A 25,347-nucleotide genomic window follows, 5' to 3' on the forward strand; every position below is an offset into this window, starting at 1 on the left:
GGCTGGACGTTAGGTGGCGCGGGAGTGCTGTGACAGCTAGAGTCAGGGGAGCTCTGATCACATGCGACTGTTCACGAGAATCTACTAAGGGACTAAACAGAACTTATCACTTCTCCACTTACAATGTACAGTTGACTCTTGAACAACACTAGCTGGAAGTGTGTGGGTCCACTTATATGTGGATTTTTGCCAATAAATATAGTTGCCCCTCTGAATTTGCAGCTTCAGCATCCACAGCCAAAGGCAGATCAAAGATACAGGACAGGAAGGACCAACTTCTCTTATCTGCAGGTTCTACAGTGCCAAGTGTGGGATTTGAGTGTGTGTGGATTTTGGTATCCGGGGTGGTCCTGGAAGCAATGCACCATGGATAACAAGGGATCACCATACAGTTAATATCTCACATGTGATTCAATTCTGGACTATCATGTGGTTGTCAGTCTCCACCACTCAGGGGGCCTCTATGCCTAACATTCTTAACCAGACTGGTTCTTATAACTTCAAAAAATTGAGGAATTTCCAGAGATTGGGGAACAATTTGCTTGCTCAAACCTTATATTCACCACCACGGTAGCCCCCTTCTGACACTTTAGATTTAAGTTTCTTGTTCCTTTTTTTTTTTTTTTTTTTAGCAAAAATGCCAAAACCACTCTCAGAGGGCTAGCCTTGTCCTGTGGCCCCTCCCGGTCAGTAGTCCAACATGGGTGTAGTTCCCAAGATCAATGTTCATTGTTCTTCGATAAGTTGACCCAGGGACAAAGGTGGGGATCTATTAAGCCCAGACTGTTTCTTTGCAGACTCTCCTTTCCAGAAGTTCAAAAATATCATGGGATTCTCTCTCACCCAAGGTCACTTGTTACAGAACCATGTCTCGGGTATGCCTAGACATCCTGTTAACAAGCATTAGTATCTAGTCCTGCTTGAAACTTCTTGAGCCACTGGAGATGCCAATGAAGTAATTTTGCCATTGAACCAAAGATTATGTGGGTTCAGAAAACCTGGAGAAGACAAAACCAAGATTCACCAAAGACCATATTATAAACCTCTCGCGACATGCTTGCTGTGTGAAAAAAAAATGCAGTTTCCTTTTACTTCATTTATAATAAACAGATGTGTTCTTAAAAGCAGCACTGTGTTTCTGAATACATCACACTTTTGATACTCAATATGCAAAGATATTTACATCTACTTTTTTTTCCTGTGAGAACTGGAACAAAGATAAGTTTATAGTGTGCTTTTATTCCCTTTGTAATAATAGATGAATGGTTAACTTTCTTGGTGCAGCTTTGCGTGGTAGGCCGTTGTTTCAAAATGTGCAAAAAAAAAAAAATCAGTTTTATGAGCACTTTGCTCATATTGCTTCTCTGCCACTTTCCCTAGGAATGCCCCAGTGGTGTTGTTAATGAAGAAACCTTCAAAGAGATTTACTCGCAGTTCTTCCCACAGGGAGGTAAGTACAAATGTGGACTTGTTAACATACTATCAGAGTTACAATTATGCTTGCAGTGTTGAGTTGAGTTTAATTTTTCATAGCATGATGCTACATTTTTAATCGTTATGTAAAAGAATGCATAGCATGCAAGTGCATATAATTTTTAATGTATCATAAAAGCCAGCGACTTAGAAATTTTCAAATATCCAAGAGGATACTCTTTAGTTGAATACAACTATTACTGTGTGCCTAGTACTGTGTCTCTCAAATGCACAATGCTTTCTATTACGAGGGTGCTCACAATGCCACAAAGCTCATTCACATGCATTATAGGTCTCACTTGATTCTCCCAACTCTCAAAATTAGGACAAACATAATTATCCTCAATTTACAGATATGAAATCTGGGGATTGGAGAAGGTAAATGGTTTGCTCCGGGCCACATATTGACTCAGTGGCAGATCTGGGTTATAACCTAGATTTTCTGCAGCCTCCCGTTGTATATTTTCTGCTGTTTTCTTTTAGTAATTCTTTGCTGTGCTCCCTCATCTGAGAAAATTGAAACCATCCTAGATATTATTTTAATTGGTAAGAAAACACAAGGATAGCGTAAAGATAATACATGCATGTTAGAGATGAGTGAAAAGATATTCTTGCCATTGGACCTTACAGTTTTTCTTTCAATCACCTAACAGATGCCCAACTCATATTTGTCCCATAGCCTATGGTGTGCCCAGCCATGTGTGAGGTGCTGATCATGTAGGAGGAATAAGAGGAATAGGATGTGGTCTTTCTCCAAAATAATGTTATAGCTTAGTGTAGCAGATGGGCAATGTCAATCTCAAGTATAACTGTGATTATGGGAGTTAAAAACTAATATTCTGAGGGCACAGTGCTGGCATGATTAAATTAGCTGCAGGACAGACAGGACATAAAAAGAGTCTCGCCAGATGAGTTGAACCTGAGCTGAAGTTGTTGCCATTCAGAAAGCATCTACTATGTGCCTGCCCCTGGCATGCCTCACCATCTAACAACCCCATCTGTAACCCTCATTTTTTTTAAAGATATACACGTGAAAAGTAAGGTGCAGAGAGTTTGATCCATTTCCAAAGTATATAGTCTTGCTCTCCCATTATACCTCTCAGGAGAAGTTCACTTCTCCTGAGAGTATGATGTCTTCCCGCTTTAAAAGCCAGTAGGGACATGACGTTTTAGGCAAATAGGACACTTGGGTCACAGTATAGAACTGAAGGTGGGCATTTGCAGGAAATTGCCAGGATTTGGGTGTGAATAGGGTAGAGAGTGTACAATGGAGGGTGAAATGTCCTAGACAGTCAAGGATGCCATATGAAGAAATGGGACTTTATCCTTGAGGTGAAGCAAAGCCACTGAGAAGTTTAAGTGGGATCTGTTACAGTCAGATTTGTGTTTGGGATACATTTTGCTGATAGGTCTGTGGAAGATTAGCTTGAGGTCAGCAATACTGCAGGCGGGGGAGACTAATTAGAAGATTACTACTGTAGGAGGCAAAACAATAAGGTCTTTAAACAAGGATTTGCATAGGAGAAATTGAGAAGTGGGGACAGATTACAGACATACTTAGATGATAAAAATGGAAGAATTTAGTGATGAACTAGCTTTTTGTGGCATAAAAAGATGAAGAGAGGAGTTTCTGATGCCTTCCAGGATTCCATCATGGACACCAGGTGACTCTTTACATGAGTAGTAGTGGGATAATGATCTCAGTTTTGGACAAATTACATCTGAGGTGCCTGCGGGGATTTAGACCCAACTAGAAGTTGGTACAAATTTGAGGCTCAGAGGACAAGTCAGAGAAAGAGACAGGGATTTGAGAATTATTAATCAAGAAGTAGTGGTTAAATCCATGATGTAGATGAGGTTACTGGGGGAGTTATAAAAGGTGGTGAGCTCCATGAGGCCAGCAGGAAACCCCAGAACATATGTCAAGAACCATAAGGAAAAGGCATCCACAAAGGAGACGGAGAATGAACAGTTTATGGAAACAAACACAACAGAGATCGATAGTTCAGAAATGAAACAAAGTCTAGTAAGAATCAGAAGGTCTCTTTGGGGTGTGGCAACATGGGAGTCATTACTGGGCATGATCAGGACAGCCCAAGTGCCCTGGATGAAGTACCAGGGAGTGGAGCGCACAAGCAGAAGCCAAATTGCAGAGGGTGAAAAGGACGATGAGAAGAAAGCAGCGACCACCAATAGAGACAGCACTTACAGAAAGCTTTGCTGGAAGAGTGAAGTGATGACAAGGAAACTGGCCATAGTGCTGGGTAGATACCAGTGGAAGACTTTAGTTTTAATGTAGAAGAGATTGGACATTGTTTATACACAGGGAAGGAGCTGGTAAAGGAGATGTTACTAGCTTTAGGATAGAAAAGAAAAGAGATAAATAGGATTCAGATTTGGAGGAAAAAGAGTGATGGGATGGGATGGTGGAGTCCATGAATCGGAAGTTCAGGAAGAAGGTTTTACCTCAAGGAGGGAACCATCTAGTACTTCCTTTCAACTCTGACGTCTACTCAACATAGGGGACAATTGTTTCTCTCTGTGATTATGGCCAGAGTTGACTTTGCCATTGACCTTGCTAATTGGCCTTTTATTTTACTAATTTCCACTTAAAGGAGCCACCATTATCTCCTGCCAAAATAAACACAGTAGTCTCCAAACTGACTTCTCTGATTCTGATGACCCCTCCTCGAACCATAGTCTACTCTTAAAAATGAGTCAGAGTGATCCCATTAAAATGTAAGCAAATCATGTTACTGCTCTGCTCAAAACCATACCATTCCATAGAACATAAGCCACAACCTATAGAGTGGCCTACAAATGGTGGCCATCCCACCAGCACACCAGACATGCTGCTGCTCCTGGGTCTTTGAACTTGCTGTTCCCTCCGCCTGAAATTCTCTTCTCTCAAATATCTATCTCAAGATCTCATCACCTTTGCATTTACTCCAATGCCACTTTCTCAGTGAGACTTGCCCTGATCACTCTATCTTAAATTGCAATGCCTTGAACATTCCTCCTTCCCCTGCTTTATGTCTCTCTATAGCACTTGAGACAATCCAATAATATATATTTCACTTGTACTATTGTTGTTTTTGTCTTTCTCTCCATTAGAATGTCAGCTCCAGGGGAACAGATTTCTCCACTTTGTTTACTGTTGTATCCACAGGTCATGGGACAGTAACTGACAAGTAATAGCACTTGATAAATACTTTTTGCATGAATGAATGAATGACACCCACCTCACGTGGTGGCTATCACTGTACAATGGAATAGTATCTGTAAAAGGCTCTTTGAAAAGTATACAGCACTTAAGTATTAGTTGTTTCATACAAGAGTCAGGTTTCCTTTGGGGTTTTAATTCCATTTGGTTTTAGCTAGTTTCGTGGATTTAAAACAATTTTGTGCCTGACTTGTCAAAACAATTTTTTGTTTTCGATGGACTCTTAAAAGAATTAAATTAGAATTCTAAGAAAACACAGGAAGACTTGTTATTAAGTGAATTTGGATATACTTTGGACGACAACTCTCCCACCCCATCTCATTACTACAGTGCAGAGGGGAGGGCCCTTCTCACAGACCAGAGACAGGTATTGGTAATAGTACTTGATGCCAGGATTATAATGGGTTCACTGTCTGCACTAATGAGAGATTAATTTGGGGAATTAATTAACTACCTCATATTTCTCTAAATTGTTTAAAAACCCATAGATTTTTTAAAGAAAAATTATATTTACTGAGTGCCTACCAACATCTTAATAAGCATTAATATCAAAGCACCAATGCAGATGAAAATCCTCAGTTTTCAATCATTTCAAATCAAGTTATTACATACTAAAACTTGGATACAGCTCCACATTAAAATTATATCTTTATTTGAAAAACAACATTTCCGCATTAGAGAACATCTTCTTAAACAGAGCACATCTATTTTGCAAAGGATTCCTGTTACAAAATCCAAAGGGATTAGGGATTTGAGAAAAAATTACTGTTACACTCTTAACAATTATTTGATTCTTCATGTTAATTGAATGCAGAAATCTGAACACGAGGCATTGCTGAAGGAAATGAAATAAAAGAATTATGATTTGCTTTGCATTAAAAAAATTAATATCATACATACAAATTGTTTCTTATATGTGGCCAGAAAAGGAAAAATGTCCTAAGGAAGAACGTGATCTCTGATGGCAAACAAATTCATATGATGGCCATCCTTACACTTCCATTCCACGGAGCCATCGTTTATTCAGGATGATGGTCTGAATGCAACAGGTTTTCTCATTATGAACAGTAACACTGATGGGTCCATAAATCACAACATCTCACCATTTCCTCCAGGAAAGTGCTTTGTCTTATCTACAGAACTCTCTGCAATTTGTATTGTGTCAGGCTGTTAGCTTTCTCTACTGCTTTGTGAAACAGTTTATCAAGCCCAACTTGCTCGGTGAGCTGGATGTCAGAAAAAACTGGATTGAACACAAGCCTCTTGTTTGCAGGGGATAAAGTATGGCTACTCTAAGGCAAGCAGAGAGGAGACGGCTTGTTGGTGCTACTGCCTATATGGTTACGCAACAACTTTTTAAACTCCACATATAATAGAAGCTTAGTATGTAAGCTTTTAGTTCACTAAACATTTTTAAAGCCCATAAAAATCATAGTTTCCTGGGCTATTTCTGCTCATGTTGTAGGAATGCACTTATGTTGTCTACACTAGGCATCTAATAGACAGCTGTTGAATGAATGAATGAATGAACGAGCTCGTCATAATAATCTATCAATAAACATTTATTAAGCAGCTGCTGTGTGCAAGGCACTTGAGTCAGATGAGTTCTGTAGACATAAAGATGAAAATTTAAAAAAGACTTCACCCACTGAATATCCTTGTCCTAGGACAATATTTCTAACAATTTTTCAGAGTGATTTACAGGGGGCTTATTGACGGAAGCTACTATTCATGCATATGAACTTGCCTTACCACAGTAACGATGTCATGAATTGTATATTCCAATACATGAAGCTAATTCTATTCTTCGTGCTTGAATTCGATGGGAGTAGGGCTTTGGGATAGGAAAAAGAAATAAACCAGATTGATTTCATTCTACAAACCTGGGGCATGATAATCAAGTGTGTTTGTTCAAATACTATGAAGAACGAACTCAAGGGTTATTTGCTATATGCATTGTGTTCTCAATATAATTGGGTTAAGACTTTTGGACTAAGACAGTTCAGAGTTTGTGGACAGACTGCTACCTATCAAGGTATGTACCTCGAGTAGTTTACTTTTCTTGGCCTCAGGTTGTTTCTCTGTAAAATGTAGGAGTCACATCAAAGGAATCCTCAGGTTTTTTCTACTCTAGTATCCTTGGATTTCTAAGAGGTGGTATAGGAATATCTTGATTTCATTACCAACTCTACCATGAAGTAACTAGGTGACCTCAGTTTGTCACTAAAAGTCCCTATTTTTACCTTTGTTCAATGTAAATACAATGCTAAATCATATCCAAAATGTCTTCCCGTCCTAAGAATCTGTAAATGTTGTTGCTCAACTATCAAATCTCAACATTTATTTTTCACCTTCACAAGTAAAATTATAAGAAACTGAGGCAATCTCAGCTTAACAAACTCAGTAACTATTTTTGTTATTTAAAGAAATGTGATCAGGAAGAGATCATAGACGGAGAAGGGAGATCATTGTTACATCTTTTAAGCCCTGGACTGTACTGAAATCTAGATTCCAAGAAGCCAGTTATTCAATCTTTTAACAAATATTTATTGAGTGCTTAAGAACACAGTGGAGTAAAACCAGAACCATAGATGCTTCTGTAGACAGTTTCTCTTTTCGTCATTTTATCCAGTTTTCTGCCTCGCTGGACATTCCTATGCCTTTGCTTCTTTCTCTCACCCAATCAAAGCAAGTAGCTTCACTCCTCTTCTTTCAAACTTTCCACTGTCTTCAAGTGCTTGCCAGAAGAAATCCAAACTCCATCAGAAGGACCATTGCTTTTTAGGACATAATTTTCTTGTCTTTTATTGAGCGGAAAATTGCATTAAATTACAGCTCGTCACCTAGACACACAACAGAAATCCTAAAAAGACAGAAAGTTATTTAAGGTGAAAAGATGTTACATTTGTAAAAGATTTGATCACATGTGTTTAAGGTAGTTGAAATAAAAGTGGCTTGTCCAGGAAATAATAGCTAATATTTATTGAAATTTTAATAAGTATATAGGCTTATTTCTAAACACTTTGCAAATAGTGTCTCATTTAAACTTTATAAGATCTCTATGAAGGCTGGGCACAGTAGCTCACGCCTGTAAATCCCAGCACTTTGGGAGGCCAAGGCAGGCGGATCACCTGAGGTCAGGAGTTTGAGACCAGTCTGGCCAACGTGATGAAACCCTGTCTCTACTAAACATACAAAACTTCGCCAGGTGTGGTGGCAGGTGCCTGTAATCCCAGCTACTTGGGAGGCTGAGGTAGGAGAATTGCTTGAACCCAGGAGGTGGAGGTTGCAGTGAGCCGAGATCGTGCCATTGCACTCCAGCCTGGGGCCAAGAGCAAGACTTTGTCTCAAAAAAAAAAAAAAAAAAAAAAAAAAACCTCTATGAAGTACATACTGATGTTGTTATTTTGTAGATGAGGAAACTGAGCCACACAAAGGTAGAACAACTTGCTTGAGGTCATGCACTTAATCTTTGCTGAAGCTAAGATTTAAATTCAGGCAGTCTGACTCTACTATGCTATTACCAAAACCTCTGTGCATGGATTGTCTAGACTGGGAAGCTGCTGTAACTTCTAAAAGAACTGCCGAGGCACATTTAGAAGAACAGGATGTCCTCTGTACCACATTGAAAGCATAATTCCCACATGTCAAGCTTTAAGCTAGAAAAACTCCGTTTGAGAAGAATAGTAATTATCACATACCCATGTTCTTTTTTTTTTTTTTGATTAAAAAAATAGCAAACATCATTTGCTTTGAGCCATTATTCACAGTGAGTACTGCTTGCTAAGGTAAAAACATTTACTCTGATTGTAAAAACAGGGTAACAAGAGACTTGCTTAATGAAGCTCATTATAAAATATGCAAAATCTCTTTTTTTTTTCCTCCTCCGAAAATAAGTTTAACACACCATCGATCAATTCACATCTCCAGAGGGCACTATGTAGTTCAAGAAGTCTGTGAAAAAGTACTGTTGAGAGTAAAACGACTTTGCAAGTTGAAATAGGCTGCCAATTCTTGATAACTCTATAATGGAGCTTCCTAACAACAGAACTAAGTTTATGGTAATTAAACCCCTGGCTCCATATGCAAAAGGATTTCTTCCTGCAACCTATCAATACTGGATGGACGTCCACTCTAGATGTCACGGTGTTACATATTATTTAGACTCAATGTTGGTGCTTGGTTAGTTCACTGAAAATAGTGCTAGTAATTCCTGTGTTTAAAGATGAGTAGTTCCTCATAGCATATTAAAAAGGTGAGAGATGACCGAAGATGCCACTGTCATTTTGAGAAATTGAGTGTACAATCTACCTCATGAAATGTATAGCCTTCAGTAATGTTAATTACTGCACTGAAGCATTCAGGAAAAACAACCTATAAGGAGGCCGTGGGCCCTGAGAGCCAGGAGAGAAATTTAGATGACCTCTGACCTCTCTTATCTGGGGAGGGCAATTCTGTACTCCTGTTACTGTGACTTAGCTTCCTGACAGCCTATAAAAAGCAATTCATAAAGTAAAAAGTAAATCAATGATAAGTTAAAACCCAATAAAGGTTAAAAGTTAGAAAGAGATGAGATTTAAAACAGAAGATAAAAGGCTAGAGCCAATGAGCGAAAAGGTTACCATTTGATTTTGAAAAGACAAAAAAGGTTAAAATAAAAGGCTAAAGCCCATGAGATGAAACACTGAAAATAATCATGTAAATTTTATCAAGGTTCAAGCACAGAAACCCTTAGGAATGAAAGCTCGGCACTCAGAACAGAAAACAATAAGGAAAAAAATACAGACTTTTAAATGAAATGGCAGAAAGCCCAGAGATTAAGGAGACAAAGGAGAAACAGGAGAGGAAGGAAGGAAAAATGAGAGGGGAAGAATAGCTGATGGAAGCAAACTAAGAAGACCTGTTAGACTTCAGAAGACATAATTGTCCATCATTACCCAGATCCTCGAATCCCACCCAGGACCCTGAAAGAGTAGGGGCTCCCTACTTCATGCAACTTCATACAACTAGGAACATGTAGGACCACCCAGTCCCCTTCCAACACAGCCACAGAAACTTCCCAAGTGACCACTGACCCCAATCCATCAGCCAACTTCACTGCCTGTGGGCTAGCCTGGTACTGGCTGTGGGCTAGCCTGATTCTCAGAGTCAGAAAGACCTAAGTTCATGTCCCAGATTTACTCCTTCTTCACTGTGTGACTTTGGGCATGTTTTTCACCCTCTCTAAGTCCCAGTATCATTTTCTGAGTTGTAACAATGATGAAAGTTCTAATAATGACAGAGACACTAATAATAGCAACTCATCTCTGTCTCATTAATATTATTATTACTTTACTTCTAGAACTGTTCTCGCCCAAACACTAAGCAAATTCCAGACAAGTCTCAATCTTCACATCCACCTATGGGACCATTTCTTGTCCCAGTGTTAATCCCATCACCCAGGACTACAGCATTGCCAGCCAGAAACTCATAGAGAATGTTTGTCACCAATGGCCTCCATCTAGGTTGCTCATTCCTGTCAATCTCAAACTCTAGTCCTCTACAGAAAGAGGGTAAGCAGTTGTGAAGAAAGCACAAATTAAAGGAGGCAGAGTTAATTCTTCTGGATCAAAGGAAGCTTGGACTGCAATCCAAGTCTTATGTTGGATATGGAAACACTGACTTAATATTCCCTTTTCACCATTTCAGACTCTACAACATATGCACATTTTCTGTTCAATGCGTTTGATACGGACCACAATGGAGCTGTGAGTTTCGAGGTAAGCCCTGGATTATACTCCTATCATTTGACTTTAGTTTACGCTTTTTAGGAGGAAATGTGAGTTCCGTGATGATTATTTTTGCTCAGGGGAAATAAAGCCCAAGGACATTCCCTTTCTCTCATGTAATTGCCAAGAATTATCTTTCAAAAGATGTACAAATTGCAAGCCACATTTAATTTATTTTCTAGTGCTTTATATTGGCTCATACAGGGAGAGTCCATTTCTTCAACTACATGTGAAAAGTCCCAGAAGGCAAATGATTTAACTAACAGTTACTGACACCTCCTTATGGGCCAGTCAGTGGTAGGCCTTGGAAATACAAAGATGATAAAGTCAAAAGCCCCACTGTGGCAGTCTCAGTAAGTGGGGCAAACGGGCAATAAATTAAATGTAGAAAAAGACTATATTCACCAGTCTGACAATTCTACGAGGAAATCTCTTTTTAAATGACAAACTTTAAGTGATCTGTAGAGAAAGTTTTTTTTTTGTTTTGTTTTTCTTTTTTTTTTTTTGAGAGACAGAGTCTTGCTCTGTCATAAAGGCTGGAGTGCAGTGGCACAATCTCAGCTCACTGCAACCTCTGCCACCCAGGTTCAAGTGATTCTCCTGCCTCAGCCTCCTGAGTAGCTGGGATTACAGGCACTTGCCACCACGTCTGGCTAGAAAGTATTTAATTTCGTTCATGAACTACTGTGTATAATTCTGTTCATGAACTACTGTGTATAATTTCATTCATGAACTACTGTATATTTCTAGTAAAATGAAATATGTCCTACTTACATAGCTTATATATGTATATATATTTCATATATATATGTATGTAATTCATATGATTCAAATGGTACATGGCGGATCACAAATTGTAGTATATTGACTTAAATATAGGAGATATAATAGATATATATATAATTAGGAGAATAAACCCAACATGAACTCTGATCAGCTGTGAAGGGTTTTATTTTTGTTAGGAAAAATATGTGAAAAATATATACCTCATTTGTTACATTCTGATTTGGTTGTGCTTGGGCTGAGAAGTAGCATTATACATATTTTGCTTCGTGATTCCAATTTCTCTTTTCCATATATACATATATATATTTATTTATGGAATATATGTATATGAGATAATTTGGAAGATGCATGTATTTTTGGAAGTGAGGAAGGATGCATCTTAAATATCAGCAGAAATGTTGATGAGAGCCCTGATAAAGGGAAGCAGATGATGAATGAAGTCAGCAAGGAAATAGTACGGGTGCAAAAAGGGCTGTAGCAGGGAAGCCTGCCCAGTGTAATCGATGGACGAAGTCTAAAGGACAGTCAGGAGCTCCCTAACAGAATAAAGACTTGGGATGGGATGGAAAGCAATGGAGAGTGGGGCAGAGGCTGGACAGAGTATATCAGGTCTGGGAACCAAGAGAAAACATGTGTAAATCATCAAGAAGATAGAATACACAATTGGAGAGCCAAGAGCGAAGGCTGGGGAAGGAGACAGAGGCCAGATCCTGACACGTCTTAGGCAGGAGACTGGACTATCTTGCAGGAGATGAGGAGTCTTTGTAGAATTTTTGGCAGGGATGTTAATTTATCAGAGCTATATTCCTGGAAACATGGAGTGTAATTAGCAGCTAAGTATGCCAAGAGTCCAGACAGGGGCTGATGAAAGCCTGAACTCCAGTAAAGGTATTGGAGGTGAAGCATGAAACAAATTCAAAAGAAATTAAAACAAAATGGGTAGAATTGTATTTCAATAGAACTGTTATGTTTAAAAGAAAAGTTCATATGGGCGTAGGCAGCTATCTGGGTGCAAGAGCTTTGTGGAGTCCAGATGAAAAAAGAAGGGTGCAGCCTTCTGCGATGTAATCCAGCCAGTCACCACAGGGGCAGGATGAACAGGGGCACCCAAAAACCTCCTCACACATACTCCGTGCTCATGCAGACTGGGTACCACAATTGCAAAGATTCTGGGCCACGAATCCCAAAACATCATCTCCCATAACTTAAGTGAAAAATATCACTGAAAAGAGAAAAATAAAAGCTGAGAGTGGAGAAGAAATGAACTAAGGAGAGGGAATGAACTAAGTCAAGATGGGGCAGGCAGGTTTATCCTGGGTGTAGAAGCAGCAGTTAGTAGAGGGAGAGGAGATGGTTGTCGGAAGAGTGTCCTGGGTTCCAGTCTCCATAATGTTTCTTTTGCTAATGGCAGCTTAAGTCATTCCGTGAGAGTAACTGATCATTTCATGATAATGTCGTATTTGTGTTTGCTTCACTTTAGGAACAAGTTTAATTACAGCACAGTCTTAATTTATAATATAGAAGCCAAAGGTTTTACCTAATACAGTTCACCTAATATAAACTTTTATACCTGGCTTCCAGAGGATGAGTAAGGCAAAAACTATTAGTGATTCCATTACTTGAAATTACTTATGTATCAGAAATATACCACCAATTTCCTAGGGCAAATTATATCCAATTTTACACGTAAATTTAGTCTGGTGTTAATGATATGGAACCATGCATAACATTGCTTTTATAATATTTATGTAAAATACTAGTAATTGCAATGAACACTGATTATAATTTGGGAAATTAGTTGTAATGGTTGTATATGATATGCATATTGGTAACATGCCTTGCCTTCTAAGGGAAAACTAATGGCTAAATTAATAAAGTTTGGATGAAAATCAAATTTAAAACTAGGCTGTTGCAGTTATTTTTCTAAATTGATTAGCTACCTGGGAAATCTCTAGAAAACAGAAATGGTTAGGGAATGAACACATTTTGAATAGCAATAGCATACTGAGAAGTAGAGAGACCATCTGATTCTATGATAAAGGATAATGGGAGATTTCCACTTAATTTGCTTAAACCTGAAAGGCAGAATAAATATGATATGAGGGGCTCTGGATTTGGTATGATGGGATCTAATCTCCATTTTGCCACCCAGTGGCTCTGAGACCCTGGGCTGAGTACTTAACCCTCTTGACCTTAGTATTCATACCACTAAAACATCAGCAACCAAAGCTACTTAATAAGATAGTGTAAGAATGAAAAAGTCATAACGTCAGTAAAGGGCTTGGCTCTGTGTCTGGCACCAAATATGTGCTCATTATTTATTAGAAGTTAACTATAGCAGTTATCAGTTGGGGTTTTTTTTTTATAAGTTCTGGAATGCATGTGCAGAGTGTGCACTTTTGTTACATAGGTGTACACGTTCCATGGTGGTTTGCTGCACCCATCAACCCATCACCTACATTAAGTATTTCTGCTAATGTTACCCCTCCCCTAAGCCCCCCACCCTCCGACATGCCCTGGTGTGTGATGTCCCCCTCCCTATGTCCGTGTGTTCTCATTGTTCAACTCCCACTTATGAGAACATGTAGTGTTTGGTTTTCTGTTGTGATAGTTTGCTGAGAACGATGGTTTCCAGCTTCATCCATGTCCCCACAAAGGACATGAACTCATTTTTTTATGGCTGCATAGTATTCCATGGTGTATATGTGCCACATTTTCTTTATCCAGTCTATTATTAATGGACATTCAGGTTGGTTCAAAGTCTTTGCCATTGTGAATAGCGCTGCAATAAACATACATGTGCATGTGTCTTTATAGTAGAATGATTTATAATCCTCTGGGTATATACCCAGTAACAGGATTGCTGGGTCAAATGGTATTTCTGGTTCTAGATCCTTGATGAATCACCCCACTGTCTTCCACAATGGTTGAACTAATTTACACTAATTGGGGGAACTTTTCTAACAAAGCCAGTTAATAATGACATTGGTCACCTCATTACCCAGTAAGACAACTACATGTAAATGCATGATTCTAAGCCATAGCAGTCTTTGATTGGCAGGGAGTCAGGGGAGTCAGGAGGACTAATGTCCCTGGCATAGTGGCCAGCACTGAGGCACTCATTAAAGGTGTGACAGATGAACAGAATCCACAACTGAACAAGTCCAGGCTATTATAAAGTCAAATCTCTATGCCTTTCTCCTTCTTTTGCCTTGATAATAAGAGAATGGAAACCAGAATTCGGTACAGACCTCCCCAACCCTTTATCATTTTTTGTACATTAGGGGACAGATATAACCTCCATTGACATTTACAAGTAAAGTAATTGTGCAAAGTACTCTTTGAGAGTTGCTGTTGTTTTAAGTTTGCCACTTCCTACTTGAGAGACTTCAGTTACCACTCAGAAAAGCATGGAGCAAAAATCTTATAAGCCACATTAAGTTTCTCATTTTTCTTTTGCACAAAAAGAGATAGTCATTCCTGTTTTAAATAACTCTTTACTGATACCATCCCACAAGATAAAAAGAGAGAGGTGCTCAAAGTCCATAGCTATCTTTTAATGTAAATTGGTCCAAGATACATAATATTTAAGAAGTTGTGAATCAGATGTCCGCATGTGAATCAGGATACTTTTGTTCACAAATATTAGAAAAAGATACATTAAGTGACCGAAAACCAGTATGATAATTTCATTGGTTCACAGGAACAAAAAGGCCAGAGATGGGGCTGGCTACAACCTAAGGGTGGGACCCTTTAGGGCTGCAAGAAGAGGCCACAGCTCCTTGGCTGCAGGATTCATTGCTCCTGTTGAGCAAGGAAAGAAGCACATCTCTGTCCTACCGTTCCTAGCAAGACTCTGAGTCTGGGGAGTCATGCTTAGACATGGACTAGATTTAGTGAAATGCCAACCACAGATCCAGTTGTCCAGCCAAAGGGATAAATGTACTTCCTAACTTTGCCCAGGTCATGGCTGTATCACTAGACGCAGAGATGAAGTGAGCTTCCACAGAACATCATGGAGCACCACATGGAAATTTGGGACCTAATAGGGAGGCAAACAACACAAGTCCACAATTGACTTAGAAGTGCTATTTTTATTTTACTTATTACTATTAAGTTCTAGGGTACATGTGCACAACGTGTAGGTTTGTTACATATGTATACATGTGCCATGTTGGTGTGCTACACCCATTAACTCGTCATTTACATTAGGTATTTCTCCTAATGCTATCCCTCCCCCCACCCCAAGTCAGACCCCAGTGTGTGATGTTCCCCACCCTGTGTCCAAGTGATCTCACTGTTCAATTGCCACCTATGAGTGAGAACATGCAGTGTTTGGTTTTCTGTCCTTGCAATAGTTTGCTCAGAATGATGGTTTTCAGCTTCATCCATGTCCCTACAAAGGACATGAACTCATCCTTTTTTATGGCTGCATAGTACTCCATGGTGTCTATGTGCCACCTTTTCTTAATCCAGTCTGTCACTGATGGACATTTGGGTTGGTTCCAAGTCTTTGCTCTTGTGAATAGTGCCGCAATAAACATGTATGCATGTGTCTTTATAGCAGCATGATTTATAATCCTTTGGGTATGTACCCAGTAATGGGATGGCTGGGTCAAATGGTATTTCTAGTTTTAGATCCTCGAGGAATAATCACACTGTCTTCCACAATGGTTGAACTAATTTACAGTCCCACCAACAGTGTAAAAGTGTTCCTATTTCTCCACATCCTCTCCAGCATCTGTTGTTTCTTGACTTTCTAATGATCGCCACTCTAACTGGTGTGAAATGGTATCTCGTTGTGGTTTTGATTTGCATTTCTCTGATGGCCAGTGATGATGAGCATTTTTTCATGTGTCTGTTGGCTGCATAAATGTCTTCTTTTGAGAAGTGTCTGTTCATATCCTTCACCCACTTTTTGATGGGGTTGATTTTTTTTCTTGTAAATTTGTTTAAGTTCTTTCTAGATTCTGGATATTAGCCCTTTGTCAGATGGGTAGACTGCAAAAATATTCTCCCATTCTGTAGGTTGCCTGTTCACTCTCTTGGTAGTTTCTTTTGCTGTGCAGAAGCTCTTTAGTTTAATGAGATCCCATTTGTCAATTTTGGCTTTTGTTGCCCTTGCTTTTGGTGTTTTAGTCATGAAGTCCTTGCCCATGCCTATGTCCTGAATGGTATTGCCTAGGTTTTCTTCTAGGGTTTTTATGGTTTTAGGTCTAACATTTAAGTCTTTAATCCATCTCGAATTAATTTTTGTATAAGGTGTAAGGAAAGGATCCAGTTTCAGCTTTCTACATATGGCTAGCCAGTTTTCCCAGAACCACTCATTAAACAGGGAATCCTTTCCCCATTGCTTGTTTTCGTCAGGTTTGTCAAAGATGAGATGGCTGTAGATGTGTGGTATTATTTCTGAGGGCTCTGTTCTGTTCCATTGGTCTATATCTCTGTTTTGGTACCAGTACCATACTGTTTTGGTTACTGTAGCCTTGTAGTATAGTTTGAAGTCAGGTAGTGTGATGCCTCCAGCTTTTGGCTTAGGATTGTTCTTTTGGCTTAGGATTGTCTTGGCATTGTGGGCTCTTTTATGGTTCCATATGAACTTTAAAGAAGTTTTTTCCAATTCTGTGAAGAAAGTCATTGGTAGCTTGATGGGGATGGCACTGAATCTGTAAATTACCTTGGGCAGTATGGCCATTTTCACAATATTGATTCTTCCTATCCATGAGCATGGAATGTTCTTCCATCGGTTTGTGTCCTCTTTTATTTCATTGGGCAGTGGTTTGTAGTTCTCCTTGAAGAGGTCCTTCACATCTCTTGTAAGTTGGATTCCTAGCTATTTTATTCTCTTTGAAGCAATTGTGAATGGGAGTTCGGCTCTGTTTGTCTATTATTGGTGTATAGGAACGCTTGTGATTTTTGCATATTGATTTTGCATCTTGAGATCTTTCCTGCTTTCTCTTGTGGGCATTTAGTGCTATAAATTTCCCTCTACACACTGCTGTAAATGTGTCCCAGAGATTCTGGTATGTTGTGTCTTTGTTCCCATTAGTTTCAAAGAACATCTTCATTTCTGCCTTCATTTCGTTATTTACCCAGTAGTCATTCGGGAGCAGGTTGTTCAGTTTCCAAAGTAGTTGTGTGGTTTTGAGTGCGTTTCTTAATCCCGAGTTCTAATTTGATTGCACTGTGGTCTGAGAGACAGTTTGTTATGATTTCTGTTCTTTTACATTTGCTGAGGAGCACTTTACTTCCAACTATGTGGGCAGTTTTGGAATAAGTGCAATGTGGTGCTGAGAAGACTGTATATTCTGTTGATTTGGGGTGGAGAGTTCTGTAGAAGTCTATTAGGTCTGCTTGGTGCAGAGCTGAGTTCAAGTCCTGGATATCCTTTTTAACTTTCTGTCTCATTGATCTGTCTAATGTTGACAGTGGGGTGTTAAAGTCTCCCATTATTATTGTGTGGGAGTCTAAGTCTCTTTGTAGGTCTCTAAGGACTTGGTTTATGAAGCTGGGTGCTCCTGTATTGGGTGCATATATATTTAGGATAGTCAGCTCTTCTTGTTGAATTCCTTTACCATTATGTAATGGCCTTCTTTATATCTTTTGATCTTTGTTGGTTTAATGTCTGTTTTATCAGAGACTAGGATTGCAACCCCTGCTTTTTGTTGTTGTTGTTGTTTTCCATTTGCTTGGTAGATCTTCCTCCATCTCTTTATTTTGAGCCTATGTGTGTCTCTGCACGTGAAATGGGTCTCCTGAATACAGCACACTGATGGGTCTTGACTCTATCCAATTTGCCAGTCTATGTCTTTTAATTGGGGCATTTAGCTCATTGGCATTTAAGGTTAATATTGTTACGTGTGAATTTAATCCTGTCATTATGATGTTAGCTGGTTATTTTGCCTGTTAATTGATGCAGTTTCTTCCTAGCATCGATGGTCTTTACAATTTGGCATGTTTTTGCAGTGGCTGGTACCAGTTGTTCCTTTCCATGTTTGGTGCTTCCTTCAGGAGCTCTTGTAAGGCAAGCCTGGTGGTAACAAAATATCTCAGCATTTGCTTGTCTAAAAAGGATTTTATTTCTTCTTCACTTATGAAGCTCAGTTTGGCTGGATATGAAATTCTGAGTTGAAAATTATTTTCTTTAAGAATGTTGAATACTGGCCCCCACTCTCTTCTGGCTTGTAGTTTCTGCTGAGAGATCCACTGTTAGTCTTCCCTTTCTGGGTAACCCGACTTTTCTCTCTGGCTGCCCTTAACATTTTTTCCTTCATTTCAACATTGGTGAATCTGACAATTATGTGTCTTGGGGTTGCTCTCCTCGAGGAGTATCTTTGTGGCATTCTCTGAATTTGAATGTTGGCCTGCCTTGCTAGGTTGGGGAAGTTCTCCTGCATAATATCCTGAAGGGTGTTTTCCAACTTGGTTCCATTCTCCCTGTCACTTTCAGGTACACCAGTCAGATGTAGATTTGGTCTTTTCACATAGTCCCATATTTCTTGGAGGGTTTGCTTGTTTAACTCTTTTTTTCTCTAAACTTCTCACTTCATTTAATTTGATCTTCAATCACTGATACCCTTTCTTCCACTTGATTGAGTCAGCTACTGAAGCTTGTGCATGCATCATGTAGTTCTTGTGCCATGGTTTTCAGCTCCATCAGGTCATTTAAAGTCTTCTCTACACTATTTATTCTAGTTAGCCATTCATCTAATCTTTCTTCAAGGCTTTTAGTTTCTTCGCAATGCGTTCAAACATCTTTCTTTAGCTTGGAGAAGTTTGTTATTAGTGATCTTTTGAAGCCTATTTCTGTCAACTCGTCACAGTCATTCTCCATCCAGCTTTGTTCTGTTGCTGGTGAGGAGCTGCATTCCTTTGGAGAAGAGGCGCTCTGATTTTTAGAATTTTCAGCTTTTCTGCTCTGGTTTCTCCCCATCTTTGTGGTTTTATCTACCGTTGTCTTTGATGATGATGACCTACAGATGGGGCTTTGGTGTGGATGTCCTTTTTGTTGATGTTGATGCTATTCCTTTCTGTTAGTTTTCCTTCTAACAGTCAGGATCCTCAGCTGCATGTCTGTTGGAGTTTGCTGGAGGTCCACTCCAGACTCTGTTTGCCTGGGTATCACCAGCAGAGGCTGCAGAACAGCAAATATTGCAGAACGGCAAATGTTGCTGCCTGATCCTTCCTCTGGAAGCTTCATCTCAGAGGGGCACCTGGCTGTATGAGGTGTCAGTCGGCCCCTACTGGGAGGTGTCTCCCAGTTAGGCTACTCGGGGGTCAGGGACCCACTTGAGGTAGTCTGTTGTCAGATCTCAAACTCCAGGCTGGGAGAGCCACTACTCTCTTCAGAGATGTCAGACAGGGACGTTTAAGTCTGCAGAAGTTTCTGCTGCCTTTTGTTCAGCTATGCCCCGTCCCCAGAAGTGGAATCTACAGAGGCAGGCAGACCTCTTTGAGCTGCAGTAGGCTCCACCTAGTTCGAGCTTCTGGGCTGCTTTGTTTACCTAGTCAAGCCTCAGCAATGGCAGACGCCCCTCCCCTAGCCTCGCTTCTGCCTTGCACTTCGATCTTGGACCGCTGTGCTAGCAGTGAGCAAGGCTCTGTGGGCGTGGGACCCTCCGAGCCAGGTGCGGGATATAATCTCCTGGTGTGCCATTTGCTAAGACCATTGGAAAAGTGCACTATTAGGGTGGGAACGTCCCAAGCCAGGTGCGGGATATAATCTACTGGTGTGCCATTTGCTAAGACCAATGGAAAAGTGCAGTATTAGGGTGAGAGCGTCCCGATTTTCCAGGTACCATCTGTCACGGCTTCCCTTGGCTAGGAAAGGGAATTCCTTGACCCCTTGCACTTCCTGGATGAGGCAATGCCCCACCCTGCTTTGGCTCACAGTCCATGGGCTGCACTCACTGTCCAACAAGTCCCAATGAGATGAACCTGGTACCTCAGTTGGAAATGCAGAAATCACCCATCTTCTGTGTCGCTCATGCTGGGAGCTGTAGACTGGAGCTGTTCCTATTCGGCCATTTTGGGGGGATTCCCCAAAAGTACTCAAAATCTTTCACTGTTACTCTGCTGTTTTGTGTGGTGGTGAGGTCAATGCCAATGATGAGTACTGTAGGCCAGTGGTTCTCAAAGTGTGATCCCTGGAAGCAGTATAGGCTTCCCCTTGGAACGTGTCAGACATGTAAATTTTGGGGTCCCACTCCAACCTAATGAATCATAATTCTTGGGGTAGGTCCCAGAAATCTGTTAGCAAGCTCCCCAGGTGTTGCACATTATATTTTGAGAACCAATACTCTAAGCATGTTTTCAAAGACCCTGTAGCCAGCTCCCCTTAAAATTAATGACATATTGTTACTACTTTGTGAATTTTTAAAAAATAGTTTACATTAATAACCATCAATCTCATCTAGCTTTCAAAACTGCTCAGCAATCTTCTGTGAATAAGGCTCTGTGTTCTGCAATGTATATTTTATACCTTCTGAAAAAGCCAAGGATTTTTTTTTTTTTTTTTGGAGACAGAGTCTTGGTCTGTCACCCAGGCTGAAGCACAGTGGTGCAGTTAGTTCACTGTAGCCTCAACCTTCTGGGCTCAAGCAATTCTCGTCTCAGCCTCCCAAGTAGCTGGGACAACAGGTGTGTACCACCACGCCGTTAATTTGTTGTTCTTGTTAATTTGGATCTGGCTGGGTTGCTCAGGCTGCTCTCAAACTTGTGGGCTCAAACAACCCTCCCACCTCTGCCACCCAAAGTGCTGGGATTACAGGCATGAGCCATGATCCCCAGCCTGCTGGTTTTGAAAGATGTACACTCGCACCTCCAAGGGCTGTCATTACCTTTTAATTAAACTACATTATATGTCATAATTTTCTAAAATATGGCAGGGAAATAATTTGAGGGAGGTCTCCGTTTTTCTAATTTGCACATCACCTTATTGCCTAGTAGCAGAGCTCCCACCTCTCTCCTCAAACCTCAGATTCATACCTCTTCTACCTGGCTCCTCACTCCCAAACACCTCACACTCACTAAAGCTATCAGACAGAAATGCAGTCATCTTCCCACCTGCAAAGCAGCTACTGGCATCCACACCATGTCCTTCTGTCTCCTGTATCAACTCCCTTCTGAGGTCGGCCCATCTACCTGCGTTCTGGAGCCTCCCCACCTTCTCAGGAGCATCAGCCCATTTCTGACTCTTACTCTTTTTAGATTCTTCTCTTCAGTATTCAAAGTGCTCCTCATTAAAAATTACTCTTCACTCCTACTCCACTGGACTGTTCCCTATCACTTGCTGGTGACCTCCATGTTGCTGGTCCAATGAACATTTTTCCAACCTTGGCAGCAAAATGAACAATCCTTTCCTATGGAAATGCTCTGTTCTCCTGACTCACTTCTTTAGCAACTTCTTTTCAAGATGCTTTGCCAGCTTCTCCTCTCTGTGCCTGCCAAATATTGGAATTCCTTGTGGCCTTCTCTCTTCTTCTCTCACTTGACATTCTAACTTGCATGCCAATGGGAAGTAGACTAAGTATGGTGATCCAGGTGCCACAGCACTATATATTGAGACTATTCTTTCCATAGCTATTGAATGGTCCTGGCACCATTATTGAAAAATCAACTGGCCACAGACAGCTGGGTTTATATCTAGACTCAATTCTATTCTACTGTTGTATACATCTGTCTTTATGCCAGTACCACTGTTTTGATTAATGTAACTTTGTACTGTTTTGAAATTAGGTAGTGTGAGTCCTCCAAGTTTGTTTTTCTTTCTTAAAATTGACTGGGCTATTCAGGGCCCCTTGCAATATGAATTTGACAATTATTTCTGGTTTTGTCTTTTTCATTTTTGCCAAAAAAGGTCAGTGGCCATTCTTGATAAATTTGTCTAAGTGGAATGGTTGTATAATTCTTCACCATGATAAAACTAAGTATCATGCTTAAAAGCGAATTGAAATATTCTGAAGTTCAAGAAAAAACTAAGAATATCTATTATAATTTACATGATGTAATATTGTTCTATAGATATTAGGCCACATAATTAGAAAAAAGTAAACATATAAAAATTAGAAAACAGGTAAAATTAACTCCATTTGCAGCTACTATTATTGCACACATGAAAACCCAGACGAAAACCAACATATGGTATCAGCAAGTTGACAGGGTACAAAATTACACAGAAATCAATAGCTTTCATACATACAAACAACTAATTTAGAATATATGATAGAAAAATATCTCATTTACAACAGCAACAGAAAGGTTAAAATACCTAGAAATAACAATGAGAAAAAATGTAAAAGAACAATTTGGTTAAATAAACAATGATGCATTTACATATACAATGGAAACTTGAATTGTTTCCCTAATCTATGGTTAAGTGGAAAAAAAAGTATAGAAGTCTGGTTAGCCAGTAAAACAAACAAATATATCTTATACTTGTATATGCACAAAAATTCCTTGGAAGTAAATACAAACTATTTATGCCAGTTGTCTATGGGTAAAAGGAACACGTGGCTGGGTCCAGGAATGGAAGAAAGGTTTTTCACCAGACGGCTTACATAATTTTAAAATGTTGAACTATATGGATATTACTTATTTAAAAAAGAAAAACAATTTGAGAAATTCGGACAGAAATACAGCTATAAAATAAGGGAATGTGGGAAAGGGAGATATAATGCAAATTCACCCAGAAGACTTTTGGATTTCCCCTCTGCTTTCATTCCTACTTAAAACTGGATTATAAACTGAATACAGCACATTGTAACGTTAACCCTGCTGTACATAAGAACAAATCTGGCCAGGCACGGTGGCTCATGCCTGTAATCCCAGCGCTTTGAGAGGCCAAGGCGGGCAGATCATAAGGTCAGGAGTTCGAGATCAGCCTGACCAACATGGTGAAACCCCCATCTCTACCAAAAATACAAAAATTAGCCAGGCATGGTAGCGGATGCCTGTAGTCCCAGCTACTCGGGAGGCTGAGGCAGAAGAACTGCTTGAACCCGGGAGGTAGGAGGTGGAAGTTGCAGTGGGCCAAGATCACGCCACTGCACTCCAGCCTGGGCAACAGAGCAAGATTCCATCTCAAAAAAAAAAAAAAAAAAAAACCTAAATGAATTTAATCAAGTTAATCTGGCCAGTCTGCAATGCAATCAAACTAGCTTAACCAGGATACAAACTGAGGGCTCCATTTACTTAACAAAAACCTACACAGCCAATGTCCTTGCCAGAGACAATTATAAGCAGCCTCTTTTTCAATCCTCATAAAATTGTGAAGAGGTAGATACTATTATTAGCTCCATTTTACAGATATGAAAATTGAGGCAAAGGGATGTTAAGTTGCCTGAAGACACAAAGCCATCCAGTAATGCAGCTGGAGGGTGAAACCAGGCAGTCTGTCCTCTCCAGCTCCATGCTCTTACCCACTGTCCACATGTAAATTAAAACTGGATTTCTAATTAGAGACCACAATTGGTTTATCTTTTATGGTCAGCCACATTTCTTATTAGCAAATGTTTTTTCATTGAAGTGTGTTATGAGTGCACTTGTATTTTAAAAAAAAAAAAACTATTAGATTCTTTTAGTATATCATGTGTGCTTGCACTGGCAAGCCAATACCACTTATACTCAAGCCTCTTGCCGTGTGGGTATCCATTGGTACAATTTCCAGTACTACCATTGATTTAACTCAGTTTCCAATTATAAGATGAAAATGTTAAGACTAACGAGTGATTTATGCCCACAGAGAAGTCTGAAAAATAGACAACCAATAACACATCATTTTGCTAAATAAATGGTTCAAATTCCAGAGGGTTGTAGCCCTTACTTCCATCATTTTTCTTTTTTTTTTTTTTTTAGAAATGTCATATAAAATTGTATTTTTATTTCTTTTTAGGATTTCATCAAAGGTCTTTCCATTTTGCTCCGGGGGACAGTACAAGAAAAACTCAATTGGGCATTTAATCTGTATGATATAAATAAAGATGGCTACATCACTAAAGAGGTAAGAGATACCTCACCAACACAGCAATAATTTGGAAGATTTTCATTTCTTAACTTTAAAATATTAATTGCAATTATTAATTTGAAGTTTTTCTCAGGAAATCCAAAGTATTTTATGTAGTGGAAGAAAGATGTATAATTAAAAATTTGGGATAGAAAGAAATGGTTTATGGTGAAGCTCCAAAGTAAGTATGTAACACACAAAGATGACACACTTGTTTCCTGCTGGCATCTTTATTCCATTCACAGTATTAGGACCATGGTTGGAATCAGAAAGAAAATGTATCCAAGCCATGTTTCCATATTTAGCCTGAAGCCTTTCTTTTCCCCATAGCATGTGATCCATAAGGAAATGCAATTTTACAATCATGGGGATTGTGGAATGGCCTGATACAATGGTGGGGTCTTCAAATGCACTTTGAGGAAGACTATCCAGGAAACAAGGCTCACAGACCAAATTAAGATACTCGTATTACAGTTTATTAAACCAGTTTAAAACATAGCGAGAAGCAAAGGGACGGGTAAGTTAACTACACAGGATAGGATGCAAGTGGGGTTGAAAGACCACGCTCCCTGAATCCTGGGCATGCTATGTGCCTATGTCCTGTCTCTCTCTGCCTCACAGGCCTTCCCCAGAATTGCATTTTGAGCAAGAGACCCCACACACAAAAGGCGCCCAGGGCCAACAGCCAGTGACATGAACTTGCTCTATTGGAGAGACACAGGTGCAAGTGTGCCTGGCTACAAGTCTAGCCTGATAAGTAGTCATGAGTTTCATTTGTGTTTCTTGCACAGAGGACACCTGGGGCCAGAATAGGTGTCACCACTGGGTGCCAAATTAAGACCTCAATGACTATTAAGTGTTCATGTATATGCAGCATATCCTAAATAGTTAGTGCTTCTTGTATATTTTTATACCCTGAATATTTATTACCCAGGTACCTCAGGAGTATTAGGTATCTCTTGTTCTTCAATTCGTTTCTGTTTAACACATCTCAAGAATTCTGCCTGTGTCTAACTACTTGCTACTTATCTATGCTTAAAACATCTTAAAAGGTTTCACCTGTTTACAAATTTATCATTTATAATAGAATTGAA

At 39.7% G+C, this 25,347-nt stretch overlaps 2 protein-coding genes across 13 annotated transcripts in view; one reads left to right on the forward strand and one right to left on the reverse strand.

Annotated features, from left to right (window-relative positions):
• The window catches only part of LOC105487858 (potassium voltage-gated channel interacting protein 4), a 1,213,665-nt gene that overhangs the window by 1,183,286 nt on the left and 5,032 nt on the right, over positions 1-25,347 (forward strand). For all 11 annotated transcript variants that reach the window (XM_071092623.1, XM_071092629.1, XM_011751500.3 and 8 more), the window contains 3 exons: positions 1,381-1,450; positions 10,385-10,455; positions 24,143-24,250. In XM_071092623.1, coding sequence (XP_070948724.1) covers positions 1,381-1,450; positions 10,385-10,455; positions 24,143-24,250 — 249 coding nt within the window. The remainder of the gene's footprint in view (positions 1-1,380; positions 1,451-10,384; positions 10,456-24,142; positions 24,251-25,347) is intronic.
• The window catches only part of LOC105487856 (parkin coregulated like), a 45,432-nt gene continuing 27,304 nt past the window's right edge, over positions 7,220-25,347 (reverse strand). For both annotated transcript variants that reach the window (XR_011620455.1, XR_011620457.1), the window contains exon 12: positions 7,220-7,559. The gene's annotated coding sequence lies outside the window, so the exon portion shown is untranslated. The remainder of the gene's footprint in view (positions 7,560-25,347) is intronic.

The sequence above is a fragment of the Macaca nemestrina genome, chromosome 3 (assembly GCF_043159975.1).
Source record: "Macaca nemestrina isolate mMacNem1 chromosome 3, mMacNem.hap1, whole genome shotgun sequence".
Taxonomy (NCBI): Eukaryota; Metazoa; Chordata; class Mammalia; order Primates; family Cercopithecidae; genus Macaca; species Macaca nemestrina.